This window comes from Gouania willdenowi, chromosome 24 (genome assembly GCF_900634775.1).
Source record: "Gouania willdenowi chromosome 24, fGouWil2.1, whole genome shotgun sequence".
NCBI classification, from domain to species: Eukaryota; Metazoa; Chordata; class Actinopteri; order Blenniiformes; family Gobiesocidae; genus Gouania; species Gouania willdenowi.
Window position 1 is genome coordinate 7674282 of NC_041066.1, and position 12040 is coordinate 7686321.

At 38.1% G+C, this 12040-nt stretch overlaps 2 protein-coding genes across 2 annotated transcripts in view; one reads left to right on the top strand and one right to left on the bottom strand.

The window, feature by feature from the left end:
* aven (apoptosis, caspase activation inhibitor) overlaps positions 1–5318 on the top strand; it is a 48126-nt gene extending 42808 nt beyond the window's left edge. Inside the window, exons 4-7 of the mRNA XM_028439457.1 lie at positions 953–1048; positions 1946–2213; positions 4133–4285; positions 5184–5318. Of these exons, the coding sequence (XP_028295258.1) occupies positions 953–1048; positions 1946–2213; positions 4133–4260 (492 nt within the window). The 3' untranslated portion in view covers positions 4261–4285; positions 5184–5318. The remainder of the gene's footprint in view (positions 1–952; positions 1049–1945; positions 2214–4132; positions 4286–5183) is intronic.
* ryr3 (ryanodine receptor 3) overlaps positions 4496–12040 on the bottom strand; it is a 169407-nt gene continuing 161862 nt past the window's right edge. The window contains 9 exon segments of the mRNA XM_028439455.1: positions 4496–5319; positions 5598–5649; positions 5735–5835; positions 7640–7704; positions 7779–7935; positions 8408–8542; positions 10031–10177; positions 10284–10344; positions 11763–11890. Coding sequence (XP_028295256.1) covers positions 5224–5319; positions 5598–5649; positions 5735–5835; positions 7640–7704; positions 7779–7935; positions 8408–8542; positions 10031–10177; positions 10284–10344; positions 11763–11890 — 942 coding nt within the window. The 3' untranslated portion in view covers positions 4496–5223.

Genomic DNA, 12040 nt, shown 5'->3' on the forward strand with positions numbered 1-12040 from the left:
CGAAACTTAAGAATATAGTTTTTAACAATTTAAGCTTATTTTTACCCTTTTTCTGCAGCTACACCAAACATGCCTATCTTAACCTATTTTCATCACTTTTTTTTTGCCATGTTTTTGCTCCTTTTAATGTTATTTTGCTACATTACTCCCATTTCTGCCACTTCTCCATAAAATGTATTACTATTTCTGCACATTTTTTCCACTTTCTATACATTTTCAGCACCTATAAATCCTTTCCACCACTTTTCCAAATGTCACACACACATTGACCCGTTCACCTGTTTTCACCATATTTCATGCTTTTTTTTTTTTGCCAAATTCATGCCCATTATTTCCCAGTTTAAACTAATTGTTCCTACTTTTTAAATTACTGAACCCCTTCTCCCCCATTTCTGTCACTGTTAAGTGAATATTTAAACTTTAAACCTTTTTTTTTTTTTTTTAAAGGATGTTTTTCTGTCTGTATTTGGCCTCTATTATTTGCAACTTTGAACCAATTTCTTTTTTTTTTTTAAATCCCATTTCACCACCTTTTCTACCATTTTGGGTCACTTTTAACCCATTTTATTTCTGATTAAAACAAGGATTTAGATCTTTAAAATGACTATATACTATGACACAAATAATAATAAACCTCCTGGATAACAGTGGATATTATTCAGATAAATAAATAAATGTGTTTATTACAGATTCATAGAACAATGGAGCATTATTTTGCTGACTTTATGGATGGACCCCACAAATCTCCCCCCTTTATTCCCCGTTATAGATGAACATGACTGTTCTTTAAATGTTTATGTCTGTGTTCAGATATAAACTGGTTTAGTGTTTACTCAGTAATCCAACATGCATCCATGTTTCTTACAGTAGATGATGTAGTATGTTTGACATCTTTATCTCAGTGTTTTATGTTGAATTCATTAAACAGCATCAGTGTGTGTTTGCTCTGCAGATGTCTGTGGTACCGTTGGACCTTCCTGCTCTCGCTCAACTTCTTCAACAGCTGCCTCTGACTCAGAGACTCTACCTTGACGATGACTTGGTTCAGGTGCGATCCAACACATAGCTTGCATTCCAACACACTTTGAAATATGAAATAGAGAATATAGATAGTAGTTTCATACTGAGAGGTGGAGAAGTGTTTTAAAGACCTCAGAACTGCTTTAGAAACTAAATCTCATCACAATTCAGGCTGAATTTACACATTATTTCCACAGCTCATAAGCACTTTTATTCAAACTTCACCAACCTGTAACATTAAATAGGATAAGCGTGTAAAAAATAGGCTTCTGTTGATTTCCCACAAACAAAATGATGGATCAAATGATCATCTATTCTGAGGTTCCCAAAGTGGGGTGCGGGTACCCCCAGGGGTACGCAAATTATCATAGGGGTACTTGAATAAAAATAAAAATTGGAAACTAGAATATAAATTGAGCAGCAGTCAGGAGCCTCCATGCATTGTCACAAATTAAACATTGGTCTTTGTAAGACTGCCCTCTGGTGGTGACAGAGAAACACAAATATAATGAGAGCTACATTGCTTTGCGCTAGCAAAACGTGCTGTCAATAACTTGATGCTCGTTAGCAACCTTATACATATGTGAAAATGGATTTTTAGCTTTGACGTGAAAACAAAATACAGAAAAATAATTTGCACGGAGAATGTAGTGAGTTGTATTTAACAGTTTCAGGTGATGAGAGAGAGTTTTTCTCAGAAAATGACAATAGGATAGTTTAATAAATCAAGTAATAATTCTAAACAAGATGTTTAATCTTGTGCTTACAGATGTAATATTTTTATGTATATTATTCCTCAAAAGCATAGGTAAAATAAGTGTGCAGGAGTAGGGGGTACATGGCCTCAGGTTAATGTCTGAAGGGGTACGGGATGGTGAAACCACTGATCTATTTGTTAATACACTTTTATCACTTGATGTTTTAGGTTTCCACCCCAGTAGAGCTCCCTGCCACGCCCATCGTTTCCAAACCTGAAACCATCTCCAAAACGTCTTCATTTGCTGCTCCAAGTGCAGCGTTCCGCAATCCGAGCACCAACCAAACCCCAACGAGCGGCTCAGACTCCACGGTTTTCCCTGTGGCTACTGATGATGATGAAGAGCTGGAGCAGCTGCTCAGCTTACGGAAAGGCCTCCCATGTGCTGAAGTAGAGCAGCTCGACGATGGTGCAACTCCGAATGCTCCAGAAACATGTAAGCATACGCAGCACCAATGGTTACTCACACACACACACACACACACGTCTGAGTGTGACATTATATTTTCTTTATTCAAAGAAATGCACTTCATTAAATAAAAGTTAGTGGTTCTTAGTGATAAAGAACCAATACTGTCTCTGGTTTATAAGTGACTTAAGGTTTTCATTAGGGATGTAACGATTCACTCAACTCCCGATACGATTCTCTCACGATTTATTTTACAAAATGGGAATGTAGACAAATTTTTTTTGGGGAAAATAAATCTTGAATGAAATAAATAAAGGAATAATAGAAATGAAAATGAAGCCTATTAATTTAAATTCTGGTTCTATAGTAAACAATGCAAAACTGCATAATAGTTCTTTTTCTTTTTAAAAGTGCAACTGAAAATGTATTTTGTGCCTTAACAATTGGACTTTAAAAAAAAAAAACGTGATTACACTGATTTACGTCATATTTGTTTTGACCAGCAGAGGGCGCTGGTAACACAGTGGTCGGTTGGCATGCCGAAATTCTTGCAGTGAAGAAGAGAAGCTATGCTAGCAGACAGAGCTAATAGAAAAACATGACTTTTACAGATATTCTTTCGGTGCTTAAGGGGTAATGAATCAATTATTAACATATTTAAGAATAGAAGGCGGCCAGAAAGAAAGTATTAGCAGACTCCGCCCGCCGCCTACACTTGTGGATAGCGCCCTCTGCTGGTTAAAAAAAGTACTGCGATTCAATTTTCAGAAAATCGATATCAACCGTGATACCTATGAATCGATTTTTAACTGCCTTACGATTAATCGTTACATCCCTAGTTTTCATACTATGTTCTTAACGTAATATTTAAAAAGGCTTATACTTCCATTTACATGTAGTGTTATTTTCCTATTTGGGTTTGTTACATTAACATTTACTTCAAAAGAAAACAAAAAACACACACATACTTCTGAAGAAATTTGGACCTTTAATATCATCTAAAATCCCAATGACAAGGTGTGAAATTATTTTAAACACAAACGCGTAATTCCTAAAAACAAAATAAAAATTACATCTTTAAAAGAAAAAAATACACCTTGGAAATTCACTTAATGGGTTGAATTCTAGAGCAGTGGACAATTTATTTATATTTTATTAGATAGAGTATAGCCCTCATTGATGTATAAATCGAAGATGATTTCCTTGAAAAAAGATGTAAAAAATGAAATTGTTGCTTGAAACTCAGTTTATTGAAACTGTCAGAAAAGATTTGCACATTGCATTGTGGGATGTGGAGTCCTTTAGAAGTGTTTTTACTTGTTTGCCCCCAAAGTGACTGCCCAACACATTTGTGTTGTTCTGGTCCTTACATGGTGAGATCTGAATCTGGCTGAAATGTAGTGAGGTGATATTACTAAGAATACTGGGAATAAAAATAGTGTCAAGCCCATACATTTTCTCGTCTGGAATAGAAACACAATGAAGTAAAAACATTTCTATACATCTACAGGACTCCACAATGCAAAAAAATGTTCATTGACTTATAGTAGTAGTGTTTACATTAGAGAGCAAAACAAACATCCGAGGCTCACACCATGTCTTTATCTAAATAATTGTCTCCAGCAGCTTTAATAGTGTGTTAGCTGTTCATGGTGGACTCCTGCAGATACTGTATTAAAAATAATTGTCAGTACATCTTCCAGAGCACTGTCAGTTTTCAGCTCTGCAAAACCAAATTGAAGCTCTTGTGGATTTTTTTTTTTTTTTTTGTCAAATGCAATTTAAAAAAAAACACTCTTCAAGGCTGTTATTTCATGTCTGCTTTTCTAAGTCACATTTTTCGGGTTTCTGTGGCAACTGCTCTGTAGAAACCTGTTATTTTTCTATTCATTTGACTATGCTTTCAAAAGACTTGTGATAAATGTTGATGTTTTCTCGTTCTGCAGCATGTGAAGAAGCAAAACTAGAGGAAGAGGAGGGTAAAAAAGACGTCTCATTGTCAAAGCCTGTGACTGTAAAGCAGGAGATGAGTGAGGAGGACCTGGAGGACTGGCTGGACAGCATGATCTCCTGACCAACAGGAACTAGAAGAGAACCAGGTGAGATCTATGTACCACCAGGACTGCTTCTTTCTTTTTCTTCTTTACCAAAGTGTTTGAGAAACAATGGGGACAGCATGTTTGGAACTTTTCATGAACGTGTTAAAATGTTCCCACAGCAGAACATTGAGACTGTGAAAGTTGTGCCCTACAGGAGTGTTAACAGAGCATAGACTGAGTCTGGGACACAGCACCAAGGACACGTTGGGATTATTGCATCAATTCCTTTATTTGTTTCCTCCCCCTCATCCAAACAAAGGCAGGGCTACCAAAGCCACTACATACAGATGGTTAGACAGTCACAGATAGCCAGGTTGGCTCTGATAAAATGAAATGTTTTTTCACTCGCGTTATATTTAGGGTGAGGTGCTGACAGGCAGGATGGGAACAAAACCCAAATAAGCAACATTTACACAAGCATCATCTAGATTTTATACAACAATGTTTCCTAAATAGTCTACATCTGTTTGCATCTTTTTTTGATCAGTTGTTGCATAGTCTCAAAAAGGCACGTCGGCAGTCAGTGATTCCTCACTTCATCAGATTTGAACCGGCATTTAAAAAAATTAGAATTAGGCTTTGCTCCTCCCACCCCACGTCATCAGGATTAAACACACACACATCCATTCAACTGGATTTGGTAGCAAGTGATTGAAAAGATTTGGTGTTTAAATCTAGACTTTGTGCACATTCAGTAGTCACAGTGTAAACCTTCACATGGTTCATGTCTACACTGTGCAGCATGGTGGCTCAAGCAGGCAATAAACACAGAGTGAAGTTTGTGTTTTTTCAGTAACAAAGATGAGGACGTGAAATCCAAAATGCCCAGGCATCAATAGTAGTTGTTTATCGTGTCTCCGTATGGATTCAAAGTTTAAATGGTGTTTTTCCATTTCAGGAGGAAGTCAAAGTTCAAAAGGAAAGTAGAGAGACTCGCTCTAACCGAGCTGGTCCTCGTACTGCTTACGGAAACAGTCTCCAGTCGGGAAGAAGTCCCAGCATCGCTCCTGGTACATCTTCCACACGTAAGACTCCTGGAAAAGGAAGGAAAGACTTTTAATGTCTGCACCTAGTATACAGTCACTGGAAGAAGCTCTAATTAAAAGACTACGGGAGGATTTGTCTTTAATTTGGCCATTATTTAAATATTGGTTAATCTGGTGGGAGGAGACAGTTTTCCTATGAATCTAATCTATTGATTAGTACATTACTGTATTATTTTATTAATCCTCACACGTGATACGTTCTAAACCATTAAAGTGTGACCTCTTTTCAGCTGTGGATTAAAACATGTTGGTTTGGTGACACATACCTGCCCTGTGTGTTCAGTCTCATCCTTATTAATCAGGTACATCAGGAAGAACCTGCACACAAGTGGATGAAGCTTTAGAAAAATCTCACAACAAAAGCTCGGTAGTGTTTGCAGACCCTGGTGCTAGCTGTACTCACAGGTAGTTAGCTAGGTTGTGCTCCTGTAAGGTGTGGGTTTCAAACCCGTGAGGCGTTCGGTCAAAGTAGTCGTTCCCAATGCCACAGATGAAGCATTTGGTCTAAAAGAGAAGAGAGAGAGAGGGTGAGGAGAAGTTTCATATTAAATGAGATGATTATTGAAGTTTAAGTGTCAGATGTCACTTCAAACTTTTTAAATATTTTTTTTCTAAGTTTGAAAACTAGTCGATCAAGTCTGACAGATTATTCAAACACCAGTTAACAAAGTCATATTTTGTGTTTGCTCATGAACAGGTTGGACATTGTCTGTACAGGATAACCAGGTAGTGTAATGAGTGGGAGCCTATCTCTGATCAGTGGGTTCACTCATACATGCCACTAACGGGTCAGGTTATGTCGCAAATTCAGCATATTGGCCCCACAACAAATATCAAAACTAAGTCAGTTCCCTGATGTGTTGCCAGAAATGGGAGGTTAATTATTTTGCACTGCTTGGAGTTTTGTTGTGAAACACTAACAAAATTCATCACTTGACTGACTTTTCTACATCAAAATACTGTATGTTTCAGAGAATGACAAGTTTAAAAGCTTTTTATAGCCTACATATAAAAAAAGAAGTACAGTAGGTAGAGTAATTACAGGCTGACTGTGATTCACACGCATGATAGCCAAATGTCACTTAGGGATACAAATAACCCTTACTGTGTAAACTGATCACATGCAGTATTTTTTGTTACCTTCACTGCAGTAAACATTCAAATAGTAGAAATACTTCATTGAATGTTTTTTTTTACAGATAGATATAAAATCTTAAACACCTATTCTGTTTTTTATTCTCTTCACTAAAAACCTTTAATGTGATGGAAATGATCCTCATCTTGTTGAACTGTTATAAATCTGAGCCTTTTTAAATAATATGTTAAGGTTTCATTTATTCAGACAACTTAACTTTAAAGGTGCAGTCTGCATCTCCGATAAAAGTAACTTTTTGTCATATTTGCTAAAGCTGTCACTGTGTAAGGACAACTTTACATCAAACTAGTAGTTTGTGTGAAATAAACAGACTCATTGAGTCCCCTCTGCTGCTCCTGCTAATTTTGGCAGATTTCCAGAATACACCTCGACCGAGCAAAAAGAACCAATCAGAGCCAGGATTGTGTTTGATGGGCTGTCTGACAGCTGTTGCTTACAGGCCCCACCCCTTTCCCGGAGCACTGTCTTTTTTTTACAGTGTGTGGAGGAGTAGAAGATGGAATTATTGACTTTTCTGCTTGAAAGGTAATTACTGCTGTTTGATTTATAATTGTTACACTAGAAAAATGTGGTGCATGTGTTGTTTGAGTGTACAGCAGCCACTGTGTGGGCTGCTGTAAGTGACACTGTGTTGTTGCTGCTGAGGTGTGTGCACATAGAGAGAGAGAAGCACTGCAGTAATATGCTTTTAACAGTGCATGTTATATTACTGTGATGTTGGGCTAACGTTAGCTTGTTAGCTCCTCTGAGGGAGGTACTGTGGAAAGTTTGGAGGCAGGGCAAGAGAGCAGCGGGGAGGGAGGGATCTGAGAGTAGCAGATTGCACCTCTAACATAATACAAAAATAACTTGCTAGAATTATTATGCAGAAGTCAAGACTACATCAAAGTGATCAGCAGACTCCTCTGAAGAGAACTGGCAGATGACAGTCAAAACATGTCAGGAAATAAAAGTAAATTTCCTGAAAAACAGTTGTCTGACTAAATGAAACCTTAACATATTGAGCTGTTTTGTGTTTTACTATGAAATGATTTAAAGGCAATCAGTTTATTTTTGCAGATTTACAGAAAATAACACAACTATTTGCTGCAACAACCGCATAATTGTCCGTGAACTAGTGGCGGGTTTGTTTTTGTTTGTGTAACTCCTCACCTCCATGTCCTCCTTCACCTGCTCCTGCTGATCTCTGAGCTCTCCAAAGGCATCAATTATCAAACCTGAGGGAGGGAGCAGCAGTGTGTCAGAGCAGCACAGATCCATGTCACACACTCACTCACACACACACACACACCCTGAATGATGGCCAGCAGGATGACGATGACAAAGAAGAAGAAGGTGATGTCGAACAGGATGCGGTAGAGCTCGTAGGGATCTCCAGCTGGGTCCTCCAACTCGTCTCCGATCCCTCCTCCAGCTCTCACGCCCACGTACATGTGGAACAAGTAGCACTGCACGATGGAGACCAAGCAACACTGTGATTGCACTTTGAACAAAGAGCTACTGAAAGCCGAGGTGCAATTTAGTCTTTCAGCCTCAAAAACTCAATTGGACTTTTTTTTTTTTACTCCTCAGAATTCTAATAAATTCCTTTAAAATGCCTCATGCTCACTGTGAACGTGTGATCAGACCTTGTGGGTACAAAAACAAGCTCTATGCAAGGTCGGCAAAAATAATTATTTTGTATCTAAGAGTTCACTGACACTTATTTTCCACTCAATTCGGTTACCATGAATCGCCCCATCAAGGACGGCAAATTCCAATGTTCAGGATTCAAAATAAAAATCTGATGAATAACATTTTTCAGCTCCACTAGGTCGACCTGAGCACAGACTCTATTAATCGTTCTACTAAACCACATGGAGTCACAGCTCTGTCAGTCTGCATGTGGGTGAATGGTCAGAGGTGGTCGGTCACATGTACCGTCATCATATCATCACACTTCATGTCAGGTGCGTCTTCGTCCTCGCTCTTATTGTAGAACTTCCTGAAGAAGTTGAAGGCCACCACGCTGTAGAGATACACCACCACAGCCAGCAGACCCACAGTCAGCACCAGCTACAGGAAGAGGAAGTGGAGGGAAAGCTCACGTTGAATTTCAAAGGAGTTGCTAAAGTTACAAGGCCACTCTGTCGTACTTTATTATTCACATTAATTAATGTGGGACAAATGTTCTTAAGGCTGCCAGGACAAACGCTGGCTAGCTTAAGAGATACCGTACATAGAACATGGGTTCTCAACTCATGGCATTGGTTAGCAGTTATTTACCTCAACAAAAAAAGAGCTTGTGCTTTTATTTTGAAGTGGGTGCAACTCGGCACTCTTTAGTTTACGCATCAAGTGGTCATAATTTCATGAATTATTTTCCAATCAAGTTCATTGCTCAGTGTTTATCTATTAATCAGACAATCAGAAGAAGTGCTGCTGATTTGTTTCACACACTTTTTAATGGGCTTTTTCTTTCCTGTAAGTTTTAAGATAAACTCTCGTCTTCATTTTCTGATTATTCTCTCTAGAGCAATTTTCCCAAACTTTTCACAGTCATTTACACCTTTAACCTGAAGCCATGTACCCCCTACTCCTGCACACTTAATAGATATAATGTCATATACAATGTAGAACTACAGTGAAACTTGTCCCTGAATTTTACCGATCCTGTTGAGAAATAATAATAACTCCACTAAGTGAGGATGCAGTGAGTGCTGGCCCACGTTGTCCTGCCTTAGCTTAGCATTAGCTAGTATTAACCTAACATTAGCCTAGCATTAACATTGATCTAGCATTAGCTTAGCAATATCATAAACCTAGTATCAGCTTTAACCTAGCATTAACATTAGCCTAACATTAGCTTTCACCTAGCATTTGCCTTACAATAGCAATAGTCTAACATGGCCATAACCTAGTATTAGCATTAGCAGCTCTATTTATATTCTTATTTCCAATGTTGTCAGTGTTTTTTAATTTTCATTCACGTACCCCCTATGACAATTAATTACATTTCGGGCTCAGCACTTGTTACATTATTGACCAGTTATTACAATATTACATTACATTTGTTTTTATAACATTTCAGGTGGTCGTCACATATTGGACTCGAACAGGCCTACACCATGTTTCTAGTTTATATATATATGTTTCTGATGTTTTGGCCATTTTAAAATCTGAACTTACATTTCAATCTACTGTGCCACAAACTGTTATTGATGGGTGAAGAAAATGTGTGTCAGATATTAAATGGACAAATGTTTCTGTGAACTCCTAGAATACCTTGGTCTGGTTAGGATTAGATTTGGTTTAAGATGAACTGGTAGAGAACATTTTCAATTAATAAAATAAAATGCTAGAAATAAGTGTCTCACCTTAATTCAATATGACACAGGTATTTCCATTTATTCTGATAGTGTTTCTAATCTATGCATTTCTACATATGTTTACATGAAGCAGGTTATATAATAATAATGATTGTGTGGAATTGAAGCCATAAACTAAAGCATAGTAGCCGTTCTTTTCTGCGCAGTGGCTCCCTCTGCTGGTGGAGGAACGCACCTGTTTGCCGTTGTGAGTAACTGATGAGAGGATGGTGCGGAGCGTCTTGAAGCCCATGGCGATGTCCAGCAGGTGAGCAGCAAAGAAGAAGTTGTTGAAGTGTCCAAAGACGGACATGATGGTGTACCAGATCAGATAAAGGAAGTACTGCAGGAGAGAAAAGATTTAGCTTGAAAAACTTATTGTTATAGTGAAACATTTGACATCATAATCACAGCAGCTGATTTTACGACACAAGAGACGATAAACTTACATTATCAGTCAGAACGACGCCCATTTTCCAGATGTGGTACTTTGTGTCGATGGAGCTCAGCCTGTGAACAAAACATTGTGTTTGGATAAGAAATGAGGAGCTCAAAGTAGAGTGGTGACAGAATTAGTGATTATTGAAAACATGGACTTCACGTCCTGAAACAGAAAAAGCAATATTATTTTTTTTATCTCCTCTCTATTTGTTTTAAATCTGGCCCCAACATATCACACAACTACCTCCAATGCATGTTTTAGGACAATATCACAATTTATTTTCCCAGAAATTGGGACTGAGTGTCTAATAAGTGAAGCAAACGAATGAATATGCCATAACGGTCGGTGTATTAGCTCAACAGGTGATCAGTTTATCTGGTGCCACGTCTAGACAGAATCATTACACCTCAAATCACACGGCTGTGCAAGATTTTGTGCAAAATGTGAGGCAATTTCTCTGTTTGCTGTAATTAAAGGTTTTATAAAAAATGTTTTGGGTCAAAATCACACATTTCCATGGGATGCGACAGAATCTTGTGTCATTTCATTATAAGCCTCACAGCTTCTGTATAAATGTAACATTAACAATACTGGTTGACTCTATAGACCCATTAATGGCTGCTGGTTAAAGCATAGATATATATATACAGTAAACACTGTGATGCATGTGGGATTCACCAGCGTAGCTCAACGGTGGCCATCTTACCTCAGACAACTGACATTCTGACGCACTCTACAGTAGCTGTTGGAAGGTGAGTGATCAGCTTAAACAAAAATAACTTTAACTTAATTAGATATTGATGGATTTTCAAACAGTTTGCCTTATTACAAACCTTATTATATGTAGGTATAACATAGGATGTTTGTACATGTTGAAGTTGCCGCTTTCCGTTAGAAAATTGGTTGAAAATTGTGCAAGTAAGAGTTATTTAAATAGTACATGCACCGTTGACATTGATGTAATGAGCGGGACCAGCTGTCTGAGGTAAGATGACCGCCACGTTGCTCCCCATTGTCTAACAACGTAGATAAATCATCCAAGTCATCTAAGCCCCGCCCAGCAAAATACGCCACAATGTTTACAAACAATCAAAGGGTCTATTAACTCTATTCAGCATGTTTGGTACGATTTCTGGACGTTTAAAAGCCATTTAAGTCATTTAAACACGGAAAGATGATGAAATTAAAAAGTTTAAAGTGTGAAAGAGTCCCTAGTAGAAGTCATGCTGTTCTATTTGAACAGAAGCAAAATGTTTTTTTTTGTTTTTTTACTTTCAGGACAATTTCATTTGAATTTTTTATATGAATATTATTACATTTAGTGTACAAACACTAATAATACTGGAGTAGACACTCCCACCTGTTGTACTTTAGCTTGAAATCTCATCAAAGTAGTACAACCCTTTATACATGCTCTGTGTAAATCTATCCTAGTGGTGTGTGTGTGTGTGTGTGTGTGTGTGTGTGTTCAGCTCTAAGTTCTCACCAGGAAACCAGGGAGGCTTCCTTCTCCACCGTCTCCACAGTGGGATCAAAGTCCAGGGCGTTTTTATCCAGACCTAACAGCTCAGCGATGCGTTCAGCTCCATACATGTCACCGTATTTGTTGATTACCTACACACACACACACACACACACACACACACACACACACACACACACACACACACACACACACACACACACACACACACACACACACACACACACACACACACACACACACACACACACACACACACACACACACACACACACACACAC